Raw genomic sequence first — 22,887 nt, forward strand, 5'->3', positions numbered from 1 at the left:
GCTTGGGACCCATCAGTCTTCCCCAGGACCCAAGACCAGACCTTTGGCTTTTACGAAGTCCCTTCCTAAATGTCACAGAGTTTGGGCCATAGCCTGAGCCCTGTAGGAGCTATTGGGAGAGGCGCCCCGACCTCTGCAGCCCCTGGCAGTGAAGCAAGAGGAGGCAGTTACAGGGGCCCAAGGGCTAAGCCACCCCTGACACACCTGCTGTTCAGCCAGGCCTGGCCCCCAAGGACTTCAGGGTCCTGCCTTGGTTGCTCTAGGCCTCAGGGCCCAAGCAGCCCCTGGAGCGTGTGCATGTGGGGGAGGGAGTCTGTAGGGGGGTCACCCAGCTGTGAGGCCCACGTCCTTCCAGCCAGAGCCAGGCGTAGAGCCATGGGAGGAGCACAGGATCAGTCAGCGGAGATTGGGTCCACAGACAGAGCCTAAGGAGCCCTGGCCATGCCAGGCCAGCCAGCAGACCCTCCAACACAAACACTGGGCCCCTGGCTCTGCGGGAAGAGGGCATTTTTCAGAGATGACATCAGCTCTTAAAGTTTTATGTTTCCTGCCTACCTCAGCCCAGAGAGCCACGTCCCCAGAGCCCATGAGCCTGGAAAGGCGGGCAGCAGCTCCAGTGCAAGTGGCACATCACTGGCCTTGCACAGGAGAGATGGCCATAATGGTGGCTGTCCAGTGGCTGGCTCTCCATGATGACACAGGCCTGCCTTTGCAGCACAGGTGCCAGAGGAGAGATCTCTGAGGTCCCCAAACACGCCTCGGAGCCTTGGCTCATGCTTCCCTCTCTGTTCCCCTGCCTGCCCTGCTCTGCCATCTAGCAAACGCCTCCCCATCCTCCAAGAATCATGTCGTGTCCCCTGCCTATGAAGCCAGCCCCACCCCCCAGAGCCTCTGCCATGTCCCGTCCACCCTTTCACTAGAGGTCTGATCCCTCTGAGCCATGTTTAGAACCACCAACCGTCACCTTTCTCCTCGCTCCTTCCTCCATCGGACTGGAGCCTCCAGAGAGCACGGGCCAAGTCCCATGTCACTTTGGTCCGCAGGGCCTCCTCTAGCACTTGGTGGGGACTCAGGAGGCATTTGTGGAGGAAAGGATGGAGCAGACAGTGGGGAGACAGCTCTACTCAGCATTCCCCATCCCTTCACCGGGTATTTGCTGGGGGACCAGCCCTGGCATCCACTCTGACAGGCAGTTTCTGCCCCAGGAACGTGCCTGGGGAGCCTCAGAGTCTAGAGGGAAAGAGCCTTAGTCACCTTACCACAGCCTTTGACAGTGATGTCCAAGGAAGCCAGCCCCAGCCCCCAGCTGAGCCCGGGGTTGTGGGAGGGGATGTCAGAGGGACAGCAGAGCCTGCCTGTGTCCGGGCACCTGCCCCCAGGCCTTCCTCAGCAAGCCTCGGGACAATTGCAGGTGGCAAGACCCGGAGTTGCTCAGGCAGGAAATGGTGGAGGAGCTCAGAACGGGTCCAGTAAGTGCTGCCAGCCTCAGAGCAGGGCCTCCTCCAGGCTGGCATGAGGTGCAGAGGGGCCACTTCTGTCTGCACTGCAGAACAAATCTGCCCTTACTGGGGGCCCGGAAATCCACACCCCGCCTGCTACACCAAGGCTGAGACTGCTTCGGCTGCAGGGGATGCTGGAAGGATTACATGAATCAATATGTGAAAACACCTGGGAAGCACCCAATATGTTAGCCATTTTCAGGATAATCATCATGATATTTAGATTCTACTCACATGATTAAGTGCCAACTAAGTGCTGGGAATGCTGGGTGAGCAAGGCAGGCATGCCCCTGTCTCCCAGGAGCCTAGAGGTGGGCAGGAGACACAGACAAATAAACAGCTAACATGGAAGCACAGGGCTGGAGGGGTAAACCCTAACCTGGCTGGGGGGTGGGGGCAGTCAGGGAAGGCTTCCTGGAGGAGGAGCTGCTACCCACAGACCTAAAGGATGAGTAGAAAGAAATTAATCAACTACGAAAGGGTACACCCCTCCCAGCTGAAAGAACCACAATGAGGGTTCAGCTAAAGGAAAGAAGGATGCAGGCTGAGTGAGGTGAAGCGAGCTGCAAGAGGGGAAAGGGAGAAGTGGGGGCACTGCTGTGAAGAAAGCCCCAGTGGGGGACCTGGGCAGCCAGGGTGGGGAGAAGGAGGTGCTGAGCCTCCAGGGAGGGTGTGTTCCAACAGGCAGTCCTGGTTAAATGAGTGAGTGAAGGAATGAATGAGGGGTCCTAAGAGAGGAGGGCAAGATGGAAAAACCAACTTTCCCTTCTACAGTGAATGTTCTCTGGCAGCAGGGAGGGGTAGGCACAGAGACAGGTGCCCACATATGCTGAGCCCCGCTCTGCCATCCCCACCTCAAGCTTAGCAGGCTAAGGTGTGTTACATCAGGCCCAGAAAGGGCCAGGGGGCCTGGGTCGCTGCCCCTCTGCCCTGGGAGAGGGCTGACTAGGCCACAGGCCCAAGGCCAAGCTGCCAGGCTGCTGACTCAGGCCCCACGGGCCAGCTCAGCATTCCTGGCCACCCCACTAAATGGGATATTGAAGCTCTTTGGAGGGGAGAGAGGTTAGGCCACTGACCACGCCCCCAACCAGAACCTTCGGCTGGACTGTGGGCTCCGCTCTCAGGGGGCAGCACAAGTGCTGGCTGTCAGTCTGAGAGCCCTCTGGCCACCAGCGGCTGCTCTGGGGAGTCTATGACCGAGGACAACTAGGTAAGTAAGCTGGCTTTGCTGGCATCAGAGAGGGGAGCCCAGTGGGACAGAATCACCCTGACCCTTAGGACTGCAGGCCCTGAAATGGAGACCCTGTTCACGGGCCCCAGCTTGGGGAGGGGTCTGTCCCTCTGCTCATACCAGTGTGTAGGTGGGGGTGCTGCAGGCCCTCCCCTACCAGACTGGAGCTTCCCTATGGCAGAGCTGGTTTTCCCATTAGATGGGGGCTTCTCACAGGGTATGGGCTGGGTCTCCCCCATCACACAGGGAGCGGGGTGGTTTGGAGCCTTTCCCATCAGCCCCGGAGCTGCCCGAGCCCTGTGCTCATCTCCTCACTGCCTCACACAGGAATCCCATCTGGCGCTCAGCATCAGCCTCTGTGGGTGGGGCGCAGCACAACCAACGCTTCTCTAGATAACGCGCCCCGCTTCACCCTGTCCTCCTCCCATCCTAGCCTTCGCCCCAAGCTGTGATCTGGCCCCCTAATCCTAGCTGGGTGGGCCTCTGTCAGGTGTGCTTTTCCAGGAATGGGGGAGGGCCGGGCGCCATGAAGCCAGTGCCAGCTGTCACCCTTTGGTGGGTGCTACTGCTGGTACCCAGGCTGGGGGCCACCAGGAAGGGATCCCCAGAAGAGGCCTCCTTCTACTACGGAACCTTCCCACTTGGTATGTCCATTCCTCTTTAGGTCTGTCTGTCTGTCTGTCAGCTTGCCCTCCTTGGCTGGCTCGCCAAGGAGTTTGGTGTTTTAGCTTCCTGACAGGTAGAATTTGGGAAATAACTCCTTGTAGTTGTTCTAAAATAGAAGTCCCTGACAGTTTTTGAAGTTACCATGCAGACAGTATGCTAATCAGAGCTAACATTGTCCAAACTAATGTTTGTAATGTATTATGCCTTCACCCATCCTGCCTCTCATGCCCCCACTCTTAGGGAGCCAGGGGTTGGCAACTGGAGAGGGGACTTACCCTGTGGCCCAACACCATAGCCCCCGTGCTGGGTAAGAAGTTGGGGGGCCCAGAGCCCAGCTTGGGGTGTCTGCTTGCAGGCTTCTCCTGGGGCGTGGGCAGTTCTGCCTTCCAGACAGAGGGCGCCTGGGACGAGGAGGGGAAAGGGGCCAGCATCTGGGATGCCTTCACGCACAGCGGGAAGGGGACGGTGCTCGGGGACGAAACAGCAGATGTGGCCTGTGATGGCTACTACAAGGTCCAGGTGCGTGAAGGGAGGGTGTGTGTGTGTGTGTGTGTATGTGTGAGCAGGCACCTAGCTGAGAGGTGGGCAGTGACAGGCCGGGGGAGCCCAGGTAACAATGTCAACCCAGTGCTCTGCTCAACACCTCCACCAAAGGGTGCAGTGCCAGTGGGGACTGGGGCGTATGCAGGGTGTGGGAAGGCGGATGTAGGAAGAAAGGAAAGCAGGGCCCTCCTTGAGCCAGGGCCTTGGTCCAAGTGCCGCGTGGCCACAGGGCTAATGCCATGGCCCCAGGGCCTGCAGGCTAGAGTGGCCTGAACTCCTGGGCCTGCATGTGAACGGGCCCCTGCGGAGGGAATGGGACTGGCTCATCCTGAATCCCTCTGCTCAGCACCCACTTTCCTCTCTGGATTGACTTCTCGGGGAATTCATCACCCAAGTTTATTAGGAACACCCTGATGGACTTCTCAGAGTGCCCTCCTATCCTGCATTTTATTTGACTCTTGGCATGTTCCCGGGAGGAAGTGGGGGCAGACGGTATTACACCTATTGTATAGATGAGGACAGCTGCTCCCTCACCCACCAGTGGTAGGGACAGGACTGAGCCTTGGCCTGGGGGCCCCTAGTGTGACCCCTGCCTGCCCACCCCAGGGCCCCAGGTGACCCTGCGCTGCCTCCTGCCCTCTGCACAGGAGGACATCATTCTGCTGAGGGAGCTGCACGTGAACCACTACCGATTCTCCCTGTCTTGGCCCCGGATCCTACCCACTGGCATCCGAGGTGAGTTAGGGCCCCTTTGGGCCATGTTGCTTTGTGGGGACACCGTGAGTCCTGGGAAGGGAGACCACTGACCTGGTTTCTTCCGGCAGCAGCTCTCACAGGCTCTGCAGATAGCTGGGCTCCCAGGTCTACCTAAACCACCCCTCTGAGTGACGAGGTGCTGGTGGGCTAAGGTGCCTTCAGGCCCACGAATGCTGCATTGCAGAAGGCCAAGGCCACAGCCCTTTCTTGTCAAGTCCCCTTTTATCTCACCTTCAGCTGACCAAGTGAACCAGGAGGGAGTCAAATTCTACAGCGACTTCATCGATGCCCTTCTGGGGAGCAACGTCACCCCCATTGTGACCTTGTACCACTGGGATCTCCCACAGGTGAGGGCCGTGCAGGCTCAGAGGCCCACAGAACTCAGCAGGGGGAACCTGGTCTGGGGACCTGGGGTAGCCCGGGGGAGGGGGGGGCGGTAAGGTGGGTTTCTGGACCAAAAAATGTGAGGGAGTGAAGAAGAAATCTCTCTGACTCACCAATGGCCGGAGATCACGCTAGTGTCACTGATTTTGTAATAAGTGATAAGTGCAGATTTTGATGTTTTCTGAAACATTTGCCCTACAAACAACAAATCAAACCATAAAGACAGAAACAGCTTTCAAGTGAGGTCTGAGGACATGGCATGATTAACAAGTTTGTTTAGCCTTTTTTCCCAGTTTGTTTGAGCCAGCCCCCTATGTGCTCGTATGAGCCCCAGCCCCTCCCCAAGCAATTTCCACTAAGTCTCCACATGCTTAAGAATATCACTGGCAGACATTACTTGTCAAATGATGTTCTCATTCATTCAACGAGGCCCCACGGGGATCATGGCTCAGCCGGGACAGGAGTCGTGTTATGTCCCTCTCGGTTATTACAGACGGCGGGAGGTCAGAGGATGGAGACATGGCTTCAGGGAGCTGTTGGGGAGAAGGTGGAGTCCTGTCAGCACTTGGAAGGGTGGGGCATGAGGTGGGATGAAGGGGTGTTCTAGCTCAAGGGAGCAAGGCCACGAGGCAGGAAAGGGTTGGGCAAGTGACTGCGTTCGAGTTTGAGAGCAGGCAGGAGGGGAAAGGATAGAGTTTGCACACATAACTTGGAAGGCCTCAACAGCTCAGCTAAGGGAACTGGGGTTTCTTCTGTGAGAAGGGGAGTCACCAGAGGCCCCTAAGCTGGGACTAGGGGCCTAGAGCAGGCGTTAGAGAGATGAACTAACTGGAAACCACCTCCTACCCTCTCCCTTAGTTAATTGCTCTAACTAACCCACCACTTCAGCACCCCCTCAAACCCACCAAGGAGAGCTTGGTAGATAATATTGATGGAATGATGAATCTTGGGAAAATCTGCCCTTGTAAGCAGATGCCTTTAGGTGGGAGAGAGACACCTGCTGAAGAAAGCAAAACCCATTCTCATAACAGGTTTCTGACATCTGTACGGCCCCCCAAATCCTAATTAGAGCTTCTGTGTCCAGTATCATATCTTATTTCTTCAAAACTTATATTCAAGACTATTTTCCCATTATCAGACCTCTTTCCCTTAACAAATTTTCTTAAACATTCAATCTGTCAAGTTCCTCCATCTTGTCTGCATGTCACACAGCTCATCTCCACATTTATGTTGTTTCATGGTTCATCTCTGCCGCCATCTTCAAGCCTGAATGCCCAAGACCCTGCATCTTTGCTCTCCTTTCCTCTAAACATCCTCTGTAGCTGTAATCATCCATCTTTCTTCCACAAACTTGGCCAATTGGCTCCAAAGGTCTTTTCTGCTTCTCTCTCCACTCATATGTTCACAGCTGCTCCAGGTCGAGTATGGCGGTTGGCAGAACATAAGCATGACCAAGTACTTCACTGATTACGCCAATCTGTGCTTTGAGGTCTTTGGGGACCGGGTGAAGCACTGGGTCACTTTCAGTGATCCTCGGGTAAGCAGGACCCCTCTCCAGGTGGGAAAACCCACTTCCCAGACCGAGTGTACCCTGCCAATTCTCACGGGTCCTGCGGTCCCCACTTGCCATTCCTGTAGACAATGGCAGAAAAAGGCTATGAGACGGGTCACCATGCCCCAGGCCTGAAGCTCCGCGGCACGGGTCTGTACAAAGCGGCACACCACATCATTAAGGTGAGATGGGCCCTTGTGGGAGGGAAGGCTGGGTTCAATGTGGAGGGATGAACCTCAGTGTCAGCTCAGCCTGCCCCAGGGGCCTAAGCCTGAGCTCGGTCCTCAGCCGCTCCACCTCAAAACCAGCATATTCCAAAGCACTTTTGCACTGTTCTCTTTCCTTCCATAAGGATCTATGAGCAAATGTCCTATAATCCAGGGCTCTGCTGGACACAGCAGCTAAGACAGAATAGTGGCTGCTGTCTAGCACCTACAATCTAGCCTAAGGACGGAGCACATGTGTGTGAAAACTTGTCATCTACAGGCTTAAACTGTCTCGTGTGGAATGGTGACAGGAGGAAGGGGGGATGACAGTGAACTAGGGGTAAAAACTGTCAATGAATGAGAAGTAACTGGAGAATGGTGAGGGCCAGCAGTAAGAAGGGGTTAGGTGTGCTCGCTCGTCTGATAGCATGGACTTCAACAGACCTGGGGTTTTGAAGAAAGAAGGCTAAATAGTTTGGAAGCAGCGATAAAGAGCAGGGCAAACACTTCCCTAAGGTGTGTGTGGTATGAGAAAACAAAAATGGCCTGTGCTGGAAAGAGCTGTAGTGGAGGTTCAGTTAGGGCAGGAAAGTGACGGAGACACTCAGAGTGGATAATGAAGGTGACCTACCATGAGTTATAAGGCTACCAGAAAGGCTTGAGACGGGAGGGAGGAAATCGGGTCACATTACAGGACATACTAGGGCTGGACAGTTAAGTTCACGAACTCATCCTAGAAAAAGTGCTACATACCTCATGGCTGAGTATCACTACGGTCACCTTCGAAGTACTCCCCTTGGGAAGCTCTGCACCAATGCCAGAGCCTAGTCCACCCTTCAAAGCAATTTTGGAACTCTTTTTCTGGAATGGCCATCAGAGCTGTCGTCGTATTACCCTGATGTCCTGAATGTCATCAAAATGTCTTCCTTTCAATATTGCCTTTCTCTTCGGGTAAAGAAAGAAGTCATTGGGGGCCAGATCAGGTGAGTAGGGAGCGTGTTCCAATATAGTTATTTGTTTACTGGCTAAAAACTCCCTCACAGACAGTGCCATGTGAGCTGCTGCATTGTCGTGATGCAAGAGCCATGAATTGTTGGCGAAAAGTTCAGGTTGTCTGTTTCATGCAATCTTTTCAGCACTTCCAAATAGTAAACTTGGCTAACTGTTTGTCCAGTTGGTACAAATTCATAATGAATAATCCCTCTGCTATCAAAAAAGGTTAGCAACATCATGGCAACAAGTTCACAAACTTAATTGTGGGACCTCGCATATGAGCACACTGGTGATGACTGGGCACAGGGATGCGAGGCATGATGGGGGGTCCCGATGCACTCTGAGCAGAAGGCGGACAGTCTGATCCAGAAGGAAGGCAAGGGGCCACTGGGTGACATATCAGACCCTCAAATTCGTGTTAAAGAAAAAATTTGCTCTTTCTAAATTTGGCTTATGATTTATTAAACTGTGAATATTTAAAAGGCAGAGATCTGAAGACATCAGTCAATCACTGGTCGAAAATAAGGGGGGAAGATTTTCCAGATGCTTGGTATTTTCCTAACTTCCGAGCTCATTATGGGAAAAGCACTGCCGAGTTACTGCAGAGGACAACCAAGATACACAGCAAGAAACTTCCGCAAAAATCTTCAAAGTAGGAAATAACACAAAGTGGTGGTTTATGTGTTTATGCCAGATTTAGATCAATTTTCCTCTACTGTACAAAAAAAATAAGTGCCTCTGGAGGTTAGAGGATGGGAGACTATAGATTGGGATAATCAAGGCTGGACTTACGAAAATGATAGGACTTTACGTGGATCTCTAGAGTTAGGCAGGAAAGGTTACCTCAGACTGACAGGGAGGAGAGAAATGGGCAGGGAAGTCACCTCTGGTGAATTCCTTCCTCTTTCAGGCCCATGCCCAAGCCTGGCATTCTTACCACCACACATGGCGCAGCAAGCAGCAAGGTGAGATTTACCACCACGTGTGCCCAGGACAGACAAGTACCCAGAGGAGCGATGTCATCCCTGCCTGCCACCCACTTCTCTTTCTTTTCTTGTAAGGGCTTGTGGGGATTTCATTAAACTGCGATTGGGGGAACCTGTGGACATTAGTAACCCCAAGGACATAGAAGCTGCTGAGAGATACCTACAGTTCTGCCTGGGCTGGTTTGCCAACCCCATTTATGCTGGTGACTACCCCCAAGTTATGAAGGAGCATATCGGTGAGCCAAGACCCATTTCTTTCTTTCTTTTTTTTAAATTGCGGAATATTGGGGAACAGTGTGTTTTTCCAGGACCCATCAGCTCCATGTCAAGTCGTTTTCAATCTAGTTGTGGCGCAGCTTAGCTCTAGGTCAAGTCATCGTCTTCAATCTAGTTGTGGAGGGCGCAGCTCACTGGCCCATGTGGGAATCGAACTGGGGACCTTGGTGTTATGCACGCTGCGCTCTAACCACTGAGCCAACCGGCTGCCCGTCAAGTCCCATTCTAAACTCCAGACTCCACAGTAACAGCACTGAACTCATGAAATGACCGGAAGGCAGGGCAATGGAAGAACACACCGGGCTTGGGTGAGGCACTCAAGGCATCACCAGCCCCCAAGGAATTGAGAACTGCTTATTTGTGCCTGGGGGTGGGGGTGGGGTGAGGAGGGAGGGCGGAACACCCAAATAAATCCCTCAACATGGAAATTGAGTTCAGAACCCAAGAGAAAAATTAAGCAATTCTCTGGGCTGCTTGCCTTTATGTTCTGCTGTCCTGGCTCCTCCTCCCCACTCCACTCCGTTTTAACTGCAGTGAAGCAGGAGACGTCAAAGACACAGCTGTGGCAGGGTCATTCTGACACTGGTTCTTTCTGTCACTTAAGAAATACTTTCCAAGCTCTGGTTTCCAGTGTCAGAGAAGAGAATAAAGACAGGAAGAGCTCACAAGACTGTATCAGTTTGGATGCTTTTAAGTACCACATAACAGAAAATCCCAACTAAAATTGCTTGAAAAGTAGGGAATTTATCATCTCACCTGAGTCCAGAAAAGGATAATCCAGGACTAGTTAATCCAGCCCTCAGGAATGTCTTTGAGGATCCAGGCCCATTCCATCTTTCCATTCTGGCACCTTGAGTTAGCCCATTAACTACTCCCTGTGGGAACAAGATAGCTGCAGCAGCTCCAGGCATCACATCTTCACACATCAACAGCCAGAGGCAGAAAAAAGGAAACAGCTCCTCTGTCATATCTGTTTTTGAAAACAAGGAAAATCTTCCCAGGAAACAGCTTCCCCAGGAAGCTGCCTTCCCTTTGTGCTGCAAGGGACAAACATGTCACATGCCCTGGAGGGCCCTACGCCACCAGGACTAGGGCCTTGGGGAGGCTCTGGGACTCCCATAAACGGTACAGCCCCTTGAAGGAGGGTGAGGAAGAGGGCGAGGAAGGAGACAGACATGGGGCCACTGGGCAGGCAACCCATGATGTCTGGTGTTAGGAATTTAAACACATTTCTGTGTGATTGAGAGGTACCAGCCTGCACCCCACTAAAAATAATAAAAATAAGAAAGGGAGACAAGGATGACACTGAAATAGGTGATAACCCCACACAACGAGGGTATCTTGGAAGCTTGTCTAAGAGAGAACTGTCAACATCTCAAAACTTTCCCTTTCTAAAGCACCATTTATCAGACTTATCTGGGACAGGAGCAGCAGCTTCTGATTCCAACCCTTCACTAACCAGTGACTGGACAAGGTGCTTCATCTCTTTGGGTGTCGGTCTTATCATCTGAAAATGAAGGATTAGACAAAATAATCTCTAAAAATCTTTTGGCAATAAGCAATTCTGTGACACACTTATACACGTACACTCAGAATCTTGAGAAGGGTTTCCTCAAGATGCACAAGGAAAGAGCCCTCGGGAGCAGACAGTGCAGTGTTCCTGCAGACACACCCATCGTTCAAATGGGTATTCACTCCCTTGGGCCCCTCAGAGGCCATTGCAGGAGCCAGAACAGGGCTGCACTAAAAAGCCAAATTGATTATTTGTCATAAAGCAGTTCTTGGGCTTAAGGCCAATCATCCCAGACCCCACCAACTCCAGCTTTGTGATAACTCAAACAGAAAATGGGCTGAATTTTTCACTTCGTACAATGTGGAAAGAAGGATCCTCTAAGCAGTTGATATTTTCTTTAGTGAAAGCATCTGCTTGAAATTTTGTTCACAAATTACTTTCAGGCATCTCAAGCACCCATTTAGTCACAATAAATATATGAACAAAAGTAATTCTAGACCAGTGCTGGCCAACAGAACTTTTGGTGATGATGGAAATGTGATATGTAATGTATATATACATATATAGATGAATATACAGATATACATTATACAGATATATAATGTGTCTGTGCTGTCCAATATGACAGCCTTTAGCCATTTGTGTCTATCTAAATTTAAATGAAAAGTTTAAAGAATTAAAAATTCAGTCCTTCAGTGTAACTGAATTACAGATGCAGTTACACTAGCCATATTCTAACAGCCACACGTGGTAAGTGGCTACTGTATTAAGACAGTACAATGACAGTAAGTTGTGTGGTTTTTCTCAAGTTACTAAATGTAGCTGAAAGTAATAACATGCTAATATTTTAAAGGTATTTAACAATACAAATTTTTCACTCATTTAATCTAAACCGATAACCTCTGTGGAAACATTTTTAATGGTTATATTTTATATCAATTCATAAAAATGTTACTTTTCTTTATTCATTTAAAACCTTTTTTTGATAGGTTATATAAGAAAGTGCGTGTTTCAAATTTTTTAAAGAAAGTACAAAGTGAAAAGTCAATTTCAGTTCCGCCTCCACCTCCCTACCCACTGCTCCCATCCTCCCCGGGAGGAAGCGTACTTCCGGACATGGATTGTGCACGAGTGAGCAAAAACATTGCCGCTAGGCGGTATTTACTATATGCAACATTCTGCATCTTTGTTTCACTTAAATACGTATCTTGGCATTCTTTCCATGTTGGTATACAAAGTGCTGCTCATTCCTTCCAACGGCTGCACAGTGTTGCACTGATGGCTCTCCCATCATTTATTTAACCAGTCTCTCCTAATAGACATTTAGATGATTTCTAACCTTCTCCTACTCAGTCTACAATGAAGATCCTTGTACATATATCCTTTTACATGTGTGAGTAAAATGTAGGATGGATTTAGAATTGGTCAGTGAAAGGACATAGACTGTTACAATTTTGAAAGCTAGCACAAAATTCAAACTTTCCCAACACAGACGTGTACCAGCTTACATTACAACAATGCACGGATGTGATCACCATACCCCCCAACCCCCTCACCCCGCTACTGGCCTTCCAGTTCTCTTCCCAGAGGCAACCAAAATCTCCAATTTTTAATATTAGAAATAATACAGGACTCCAACTCTTACTTTTTTCCAGATGTCCACATACTACTTACTGAATAATCTGTGAAAGTATTACTTTTAAGCAATGTAAACTTTAAAATTTTGGATAGTCTTCAAATGTCAAAATTCCAGTGTGAAAAGCTAAGGTTATTATTTTCCATACAAATGAATCACAAAGCCCAGGATCTGGGTAACAGGTTCTATGTCAACATGACAGTATCATCATGGTACATAAAATAATTGTAAGTAAAACTTTGTTAAATTCCATTTTTCCCTCTCAATAGGAAGAAAAAGCGCAGAGCAAGGGCTGGATGTGTCAAGGTTACCGGAGTTCTCACTCCAGGAAAAGAGCTACATTAAAGGCACATCTGATTTCCTGGGATTGGGTCATTTTACGACTCGGTACATCACTGCAAAGAACTACCCCTCCCGCCAGGGGCCCAGCTACCAGAACGATCGTGACTTAATAGAACTGGTTGACCCAAACTGGCCTGATCTGGGGTCCAAGTGGCTATATTCTGTGCCCTGGGGATTCAGGAGACTCCTCAACTTTGCCCAGGTGATTATAACAATTAAGCTATTTGAAAGGCATTTTTGACCTGAATTCATGGTTGTAGAGCTTAAGCACCGGTACTTACATTTTAAAGTTAATAAAACAAAATAAATCCAGTTACTCATACTTCAGAGGGTAGCAGATGTAGAACTTACAGACTAATGCCTACTGTCAATAACCATTTCAATGTATACAACTGTAGCTAAGTCTTACCCCACAATTATTCCACAAAATAATTACTGCCCTTCTCACCTGAAATGGAATATGGGGGAAGAACAAGACCTATAATACCTTTCCTCTCCAATGACGCTCACTTATTGAGAAATGTATTCTTTCATATGAATTTGCCTCCTGCCGACATTCATCTCTAAATAAACGTGTGAACTGGCATCTACCAAACACAAACACACTCGATTAGAATATAACAGGCTTGAACATGTGTGCCTACATGTGTGTCAGACTCAGACACCCACCTGTACATTGCAATTTTTAAGATATTCGTTATTATGACTCACTTTCAGACTCAATATGGTGATCCCCCCATATATGTGATGGAAAATGGAGCATCTCAAAAATTACACTGTACTCATTTATGTGACAAGTGGAGAATCCAATACCTTAAAGGATATATAAATGAAATGCTAAAAGGTGAGACACAAACCAAGACTGTCTTCACATATTTTTCTATTAATATTTAACCTGGACAAAATCTGATAATACACATGACTGATGAAAACTTGTTTCTAAAATGTCATGAATGAAAACACTTAAGATTATCTTTACAGTATTATTTTCCAAGTAAATGAAATATATTAAATATGGCATAAAATGTCTTTGCAGCTATAAAAGATGGTGCTCACATAAAAGGGTACACTTCCTGGTCTCTGTTGGATAAGTTTGAATGGGAGAATGGATACTCAGATAGATATGGATTCTACTATGTCGAATTTAACAACAGAAATAAGCCGCGCTATCCAAAGGCTTCGGTTCATTACTATAAGAAGATTATAACTGCCAATGGGTTTCCCAATCCAAGAGAGGTAGGACTGATTAATGACCCAGGTCACTTATTCTGGATTTTACAACTAAGCAGCTGGGGTGAGAGAGTTTGGCGAACACCTCTCCTCTCACCTCCAGGAAGGAGGACAGGGGTATGTGGGAGCGTGGCCTTTTGTCTCTTCCCCGAACTCACACAACCTCTTTGTTCATTTGCTTAGAAGGGGTAAGCACGCCTTAAACTTCAGTCCTAACATGCAGAATATTAAGGGCAGTCTAGGATTATGAAGGAGTCCTGTTTGCTTTAGGTTATAATAGTGAACAGAGACTTTTAGTTAAATGTTATTCTAAATGTTGTATCATAAGGCGAACAAACCCACCTATTCTTCAACATACATGAAAAGTTAAGTAAATCAAATGTACAATGACCACTTAGTTTTCATTTCTTTTCCCACCAAACGGCAGAGTCATACAAATGCACCGGTTCCAAAATGAGATTTAAAATAATCAAACTTAACAATCCTTTAAAACCTACAAACATTTTCAATAACCTATACATTTTTCTATCAGCTGTCTATGTTGTGGCACCTAATTGTCATTTGGAATGTCTTAATAAAAATATTTTTTAAAACAAAATCTTGGCCGGCCTGGTGGCTCAGGCGTTTATAGAGTTCCATGCTCCTAACTCCGAAGGCTGCCGGTTCGATTCCCACATGGGCCAGTGGGCTCTCAACCACAAGGTTGCCAATTCGATTCCTCGACTCCTGCAAGGGATGGTGGGCAGCGCCCCCTGCAACTAAAATTGAGCACGGTACCTTGAGCTGAGCTGCCGCTGAGTTGCCGGATGGCTCAGTTGGTTGGAGTGCGTCCTCTCAACCACAAGGTTGCCGGTTCGACTCCCACAAGGGATGGTGGGCTGCGCCCCCTACAACTAGCAATGGCAACTGGACTTGAAGCTGAACGGCACCCTCCACAACAAAGATTGAAAGGACAACAACTTGACTTGGAAAAAAGTCCTGGAAGTACACACTGTTCCCCAATAAAGTCCTGTTCCCCTTCCCCAATAAAATCTTTTAAAAAAAAAAATCTTACTTGTTCACCAACATTCTTTTAGGGTGAGCCCAGTGGGAATATACATGGAGGCAGTGATAGATAGCTATCAGCCTGTCATTAGTTCTGTATTACTAGAACAGCACTAGATTATAAGCTCCTCAAGAATAAAGACTGTGTTTTGACCCCCGCATAATGACAGCCATAGATGTTCGATAAATATGAACTATTTTAAGCTATAAGCATATTTAAAACATTTTTTATCCTACACTATTCCAAAAATAAGTTCAAACAGCAAAAAATTAGTGTAAGACAACATTACTTATCAAGTGGCTTTTTCTTAGGTGAAAAGTTGGTACTTCAAAGCCTTGGAAACTTGCTCTATCAACAACCAGATGCTTGCTGCAGGTTAGTATATTTTAATTATTCCCTTTGATAATTAAACCACATAAGTGTATAATGATATTACCAAAAGCCTCAAAATGTGGGTCTCCCTAAGTCAAGCTTCCAAAACCATGATTAAAAATGGATTTCTTTACTCTGAAGCAATGACAAATTCCTATTTTATAAGCATTTTAAATAATATTTTTTTAAAAACTACCAGAAAGAGAAATATTTTATCCACTATATAGTTTTATCATTTCTGAATCCTACTGTAAACTTATAAATCTATTTTGTTATAGTGGGCTGTGAGGAAGGAGGGGGAAAATTCAACCATTATACCAAATGGAATGAAGAAAAGTCAAAGAACACTCTAGATATTATATTCACTCATCCAGCAAGTAATTGTTAAACACTCACTATTAGCTAGGGGGTGTTTTAAGCTCTGGGGACACAGCAATGAACAAAACAAGGTTCCTCACCTCATAGAAAGCATCATTTCTTATGCAATGGGACCTAAAAGGCTAAGAGATACAGAGTAACAAAGATGCAACTATATACATCAACAAATGCCAACACATAGCATTTAAAAAATATTTTTGTCTTTATTTCTCTATCAGAGAAATGCACTTCCTGTTTTAACAAACTCACCTTTAATGTGGTATCAGAGGTGGAAAGTGCTAGACAAAGTCCCACCAATTCACCTATTTTTATACCACTGTGCCCACCCCCTTATCCCCATCTAAATAACCAGTAATCTTAAGAACGTATATGACATTAAATTAAATTTTTATTTTATTGTGAGAGACATGATGGAGAATTTACTGTTGAGCTTATGACTCCAAGAGAGCGGGTAGGGCCTGTGCCTTATTTATCTTGGCAACCAGAGTGCCAGGCACAAAACCTAAAAGCAGGTATTACATCAATGTCCACTCCTATATGCATGTCCATGATATATGCTTAACATTTAATGCTTCAAGACTATTACTTAACTATGCAAGAATTACCATACAAAATTTCAATATAGAAACTCCTAGACCTCTTAAGATACAAAATAACATCTTCGAAAGGTTGGAAATGTTTCCCAAGGATTTTTCTTTCACCAATCCCCCCAGTGAAAATGATAGAAACCATGAAATATAGCTGCTACTGTTCTGACATTAATTATGGTAAGCATGAGTACTGATATACATTTAGACTTTATTACAGTACCAATGGAAGAGCCACATGTAGGCATTCTTTACCCCATATTTTCTGAAATATTTTCCAAAGCCCACCTGTGATTTTTTTTATAACATTTAATTCATCAGGTTCTCTTTTATAGCATATGAGAATAATTAGAAAGTATGCTGCCATTTTCCAAGTTTTTCCAGTACAGTTAAAGCTTTTAGGATGAAGCAATACTCGCTAAAATGATCACATTCCCCTTCGTGGTGGTGTTCTCTGTCCTGTTTCAGAGCCTTTGCTAAATCACATGCAGATGGCGACGGAGATCGTGGTACCTACAGTCTGTACCCTCTGTGTACTAATCGTTGCGGTTCTCCTAACAATCCTCCTGCACAGACAGTGCTGAGGCAGGGTTACATTCTGCAGCTTCACCTTGCAGAGAAAATCTTCTGGATCTTCTTCCTTTTTTGGCTTCGAAGAGTTACATACATTTCTGTTTTCAGGATCTGTAATAATTACTTTTTCTTCTTTCTTTTTGGGGCTGATGCTGGGATTTAAGAGTTAGAAAAGAAAAATAAGCGTTTAATAAATAAAATAAAAATCACCTGTCATCTCACCCCTCTCAAAGTCAAACTTATTTTCCTGCATATTATGCGCCTGTTTTCAGTTAGCAAAAGGGATCCTAGTGTACAAACTGTTTTATGACTGGATTGTTTTCATTTTTAAATCTGTCCTGAAACAAAACATTAATGTAGAAATGAATGCCATCTCAGCACTGTCCTACAAATGATGGATAGAGTTGATCATCTGAGATAACAATCCTTTCAGGCTGTGAATCCTATCAGGCAACAAGGGAAAAGCATTAGGTGGGGACCAAACAAGTGAGCATATACACTTTTCTAAATTCAATTCGCTTCACTAAAAACATCTCTAAGAAATATTAAATATTTAATTTGTATATCTTTTCTTTAACTAGATATTTTGTTTTTTAAAATAAGGGTTCATTTTATTCTTAACTATGCTAAAATTAACTAATTTCCATTTGGGAACAAAACACAGTTTAAGAAAGAATAATATCAGGCATTTTACTTATCTGATTCTATTTAATGTTGTTTCTGAAACACAAAAACAGTAACATAGTAGAAAATGCCAGTCCATTAAACCTTTGGTTAATACTATTTCAAATTAAACATTTTAAAAATCGTATTTACATCGGGGGGATTTAGTCCTACAATGCGGCTGGGGTAAAACTGCTTTTAATAAACCTTCGCTTTCAATGTCAAAGTGATACTATGCCTGTTCAGGGTTTCCCCCTTCCATCAACGTTTTTGAAATCAAACTCTCTTTCTACTCTATATATCCAGATGTAAAGTACAAAGATACTACCACACACAAAACAATGTTTTTGTTTCTCTGATTTTAGGATTAAACTAACCTATTTAGTTGACTACAGAAGGTAGAAAGGAAATTAAAGACTTGCACTGCTCAGTAACATCTGGTCAGCCTTTTATGTGCTTACTGATAAGTAATCCATATTCCTAATGTATTAAGTCGGCATTTCTGCTGTAGAAAGAACTAAAACTTAAGGTACTTAACACATCACAAAATATTCGAAGAGAACAAAATGTGAACAGATTACCTGACAGAGGACCTCCATCAGCACACTTCACTTGAAATGCACCTGGCTACAGGTAACCATGCTAGTAAAGGATATCCTTTCTTCCAGGCTGCTGTTTAATGTTAATTCAGAAAAATCTGTAAATCAGAAAGATAGTGAGATCAGAACTGCTTACTACCCTGCTGGCTTTTGTACCATGTATACATGCTAGAAAATTTACAACAATGGAGAGGTAGTCTGAATTACATAGGTAATTCTACTTTAAGAATTCTACAAATTCTACTTTAAGAGAATTTGTTAGACAAAAATCAGAAAGGATAATTCCTTTAAATAGTTAACCCTCTTGGTACACTGAAAATATGACTAAAAAAACTAAAATACAAAGCAGATTTTAAAAAAATTATGTATTTTAAATTTGGGAACCTACTGCTTTATTTTTTCTGCCTCATCCACTATGATTAAACAATTGTCTTTTTTTCCAATCTTAACGTATATTTCAGAAAACATTTTCTGCTTGGCATTTGTAGTCTTAGGGCTAGACACATATTTGTCTTTTTTTCTCCTGATGACTGTTGTATTTCAAAATAAACGGTACAATTAACATTTAGATGAAATTATGTCCACTTCTTTGTGGTTCAACATTTTGGTTTCCATATTCTCACCATTACCAACAATCATTTGCGGAGCACCCACTGGGTGAATAGCACTGTAGTGGACACTGGTTTTCTCCCCCACTAACTCCAAATCATTATTCTCTCCCCAGGGCAGACAAAGGTACACGTTCCTTTCTTAAGTCTTCCTGCTTTTGATGTCAACTGTTTTACTCAAGAGGATCATACCATTAGATATTCTGAAAAACTAGTATTTAACCTAAGTGCTCAGGCCAATGAAATAGAAAATCTAACTCCTTAAATGCAAATGATCTTTGGCAAAAAAATAAACCATTATTGGGCTTTAATATTTACAACCAGGGCTTTGTTTGAACACAGATGAGGTCCTCCTTTAACAGGTGGTCTTGCTTTGGGCCAAAGGTCTCTGAAAAATTTCTAGACAAACACACAAAGAATGTATGATGGGTGGAAGAGGTTATAAGATTCAAGCTAAAATGGAGTTTGTGTTTCTAAGCACACATGTAGAATTTCATAAAAATTCTTTATTTTCATAAAAGGAGTCATGGGACCAATATATCATCAAATTGTTTAAACTCTAACATTCAAAATAACTTTCACTCTTTCGGAAAGGAACTGCATCAAAAAGACCCTAAAAGATGTTCAGTATACTTCACTTATTTAGCATCATTGGGAAAAGGTGTTTAATCTTGCATGAATTTCCTCATAACAGAGATTTAATCTTTACGTAATAAAATTTTAAAATGGTATTTTTCAAAAATGTATCACATATGTTCATGTCCTTAAAACTTTCTTTTTAATAAAAGTAATACATATCTTTTTTAAAAAAACACCTGAAACAACATAAGGAGATAAAATAAAATGTTTAAGCTGGTGGTTCGCAACCTCAGTTGCACAATGGAATCACCTGGAGAACTTAAATATTATTGATGTCCAGGCTCTAGTTCCAGAGATTCTGATTTACTGCATCTGGGTATTAGAACTTTAAAAGCTCCCCAGATGATTCTAATGTTCAGCCAAGCTGAGAACTACCCCTGCCCTCACCATTCCACACCTCAGGAATTTGGTTGTATCCTTCCAGACCTTTTTCTATGCCCCATTCTCCATGTTTTTTTCCAGTACTTTGCTACTGTAAAAATACTACCGTTAATAACCTTGTTTGTAAGTCTTTTTGCACGTCTGGCTATGTGTGTGGAATAAATTCCTATTAATGAAACTGCTGGGCAAAAAAAATGTATTCTTGTAAAATTTTGGCGAATGTTGCCTTCCACAGGAGCTATACAACTTTACACTCCAACCAGCAATGTGTGAGGCTGACTGCCTGTTCCCCCATGTCCTGGCCAGCACTGTGACATCCAACTTTTTGATCTCGCTAAACTGACAGGTGAAAAATGGTATATAACATAACATATAAATTTGCATTTCTCTTCGTATAGGGAGGTGAGCATATTTTACTTTTAAGATGACATTTGAATTTCCTTTTTGGTAAACTGTTCATTTTACTTGATCATTTTTCTATCGAGTTATTAATATATTTCTTATTGATTTGAAATGCCTTTACTAGGGAATATAGCTCCTTTTCTGAACTAGAGCTGCAAATTACTTTTCCTAGTTTATCATTTGTCTGTTGTTTGGCCTCTTGTATTTTTTGCTATGCAAGAATGTTTCTGTTTTTATATAGTTGATTTTCAATCTTTTATAGCTTCCAGGTATTATATCACTTAGAAAAGACAGCATGATTTTAACTGATGATTCTCAGGAGAATTCTTTCAGTTTCTTTAGGACTTATACAATTTAGCCATACGAGTAGAGAAGTTCCAATTCTAGTTGAGAGATTTCATTATCCCTGAACCAAAATATATTTTGGGGAGAAGGATAAACATTTTCTGGAAATAATTTTCAAGGTACCAATCACTTAAATAGGACTATTAGTATTCCCAGCTGTAGTTAACTATAGGCTTTTGAAATCTTCTGGGCTTCTGTCTTAAAACCATCAGATTTGATTTTGGATAATCCTTGCAATATTTGAATGAAGACATTTAAGACCTATACAAATAAAAGATAACAGCACCATACAATCCACTTATGTGAAGCTAATAGTTTTATAGGTGCTTACTGAAGGAGGAGAACTTGGTGGGCCAGCTAATTACACCTGGGGCTGAAAGACATTCTTTGACTAATGTGAACCACCTTTGATAGAATATTAGAAATCTCAACCCTTATTCCAAAGAGAAGAAATTACAGCAGAAATGTAATCACTATTTTAAACAGGGCACAAAAGTGTGAAGTATGGCACTTCAATCTTCTAACCCTATTTTTACTCCTATGTCCCTATTGCTTGATTTCTTTTAATAAAAGTTCCTCTATTCAGGATAATGAGAATAAGCACCTCTTCATGATTATTTTTCAGAATAAATATGTTTTACACCCAGAGTTCAGGAAAATTATTTAAAATTGGGCACAAGGGCTAAAATAATGATCTCTATCAGTAACATTTTATTTTCATTTTCAATTTATCTAAATAGATTACAAACCATATTTACCAGGTTTGTGGCAATTCAGATGGTCTACAGGTGGACTGTCACTCAGTTGCCAAACTGTTTTCACCTTTTTTTGACCGCTACTTATTTCCACTCTCCATTTCTGTGGATTCTCACTAAGGAATAAAAACACCAAAGGAAAAAAAACCTAGTTATTTCCTTCCTTTCTTCCTTTTATAGTCATTTAGTAAAGTCCTTATGTGATGAGCACTAAGGAAGAAGATATGAACAGGTCACGATTCTAAATTCAGATTTTAGAGTATGAACTACCTACAGGACACTGAAGTTGGGGATTCACATCTAATAGGCATTTAGAAACATGGGTCTGAAGCTCAGGAGAAGCTGGAAATATGGGTTATGAATTATCATTAGCCCAGAGGAATTAAAGCCTTGAGTATGAATGCAATCACCCAGGGAAGATAGAAAATAAGAAAAGAGGGCAGAAGATAGAGCTCTGGTGAAAACTCACATAGAAGAAGCAGACAGAGGAAGAAGAACTTGATAGAGAACTATTCTCAGTCTTGGAGGTGGGCTAGCGAGGTAGAATTAAAACTAAGACAGAATGCTGTCGCAGAAACGAAGGAAGGCGATAGGTTCAAGAAAGCAATTGTGTTAAATGCCAACCCGCCTTATAAGTACTTTCTAAAAGAGAAAGAATTGGTGGGCCAGCTAATTACACCAGGACTAAAAAACACTGTTTCACTGGAAAGTGTCCATTGGATTTGGTGATTAGAAGGCCCCTGGTGATCTTTGCCAGAGCAGTTTCATGGGAACTGTTGAGGTTTGGATAAGAGAGAACTAAATAAAGGGAAGGTATAAATAGAGAGTGACTTTAGTATGAGAGGAAGTTCAGGTACATGACATGCTGAGGGGAGACCACCACTGGAGGCAAGCTCAGCACCCAGACGGACGGCCAATCTCATCTGAGCCGCACGGCCCTCTAGCTCCCCAATCCCAAACCCTTCGCACTCCCACTGCCGTACCCCTGACTCTGCTGTCATTACCCTGATCGCTTTTTCCCAATCTGTCACTTCCCTTCTGGCTATACTTTCTACCCTGTCTGGCAAAGGAATTACAAATTGAGAGAAAAATGAAAGACTAGAGGCCCAACGGTCGAAAGAGTAGACAGAAGGTCTGGGAGAAGGCAGAGGGAGCACGCTATGAGACTACGGCCAGAGAAGGGGTAAGATGATTCAGGTTTCAGAGGTGAAGCAGCTCTGGGTCATGGGGTCCCCATGGTGCAGACACTGAAACTGCCTAGAATCATGACCGGACTTAAAGTACTACTTAATTATTAAATTGCTTACCTTTGATACAAGTTTTTTACAGCAGTTGGTCTGACAGGCAGCTGAAAAATGTGTTGCTCATCAAGAGGATTTTGTTTATAATATTTTATGCAGGATCTAAACAAATGAAAAAGTGAAGCTCTTTTGGAAAAAACTGCCACTTGGAGATAAAGGCTTCCTAGTAGTCTAAGGCCCACAGGGAACATTTTACTGAGTACCACTAACCACAACATTAACAACAGAATCATTTCAGGGACACAAAAGGGAAAAACAAACACAATACCCTCAACTCCCAACAAAACATAGCCTATGTTTTTTTTCTTTGAAAGGAACTGTCATTTGCTTTTTAAAAATTAATATACATATTTCTCATAAGTATAAAATATATTTAAGTTGAGCCTAAATAAAGGTTTAAGTAGGGAGAGAGACCTATCAGAAAGA

The 22,887-nt window shown here is 44.3% G+C and overlaps 2 protein-coding genes across 4 annotated transcripts in view; one reads left to right on the forward strand and one right to left on the reverse strand.

The window, feature by feature from the left end:
• Window positions 1–3,256: 3,256 nt before the first annotated feature.
• LCTL (lactase like) lies at window positions 3,257–16,779 on the forward strand. The gene is given in 14 exon segments (XM_019725611.2): window positions 3,257–3,374; window positions 3,752–3,915; window positions 4,587–4,674; window positions 4,933–5,042; window positions 6,488–6,616; window positions 6,718–6,813; window positions 8,741–8,795; window positions 8,892–8,924; window positions 8,927–9,052; window positions 12,511–12,785; window positions 13,301–13,427; window positions 13,620–13,819; window positions 15,170–15,233; window positions 16,664–16,779. Coding segments are annotated over 14 exon segments (1,701 nt in total).
• Window positions 15,979–22,887, reverse strand: part of ZWILCH (zwilch kinetochore protein) — a 31,383-nt gene continuing 24,474 nt past the window's right edge. For all 3 annotated transcript variants that reach the window (XM_019725610.2, XM_074327528.1, XM_074327529.1), the window contains 4 exons: window positions 22,468–22,563; window positions 21,164–21,276; window positions 18,013–18,128; window positions 15,979–16,920 (listed from right to left, as the gene is read on the reverse strand). In XM_019725610.2, the coding sequence (XP_019581169.2) occupies window positions 18,040–18,128; window positions 21,164–21,276; window positions 22,468–22,563 (298 nt within the window). In that variant the 3' untranslated portion in view covers window positions 15,979–16,920; window positions 18,013–18,039. The remainder of the gene's footprint in view (window positions 16,921–18,012; window positions 18,129–21,163; window positions 21,277–22,467; window positions 22,564–22,887) is intronic.

Source organism: Rhinolophus sinicus, linkage group LG03 (genome assembly GCF_036562045.2).
Source record: "Rhinolophus sinicus isolate RSC01 linkage group LG03, ASM3656204v1, whole genome shotgun sequence".
NCBI lineage: Eukaryota > Metazoa > Chordata > Mammalia > Chiroptera > Rhinolophidae > Rhinolophus > Rhinolophus sinicus.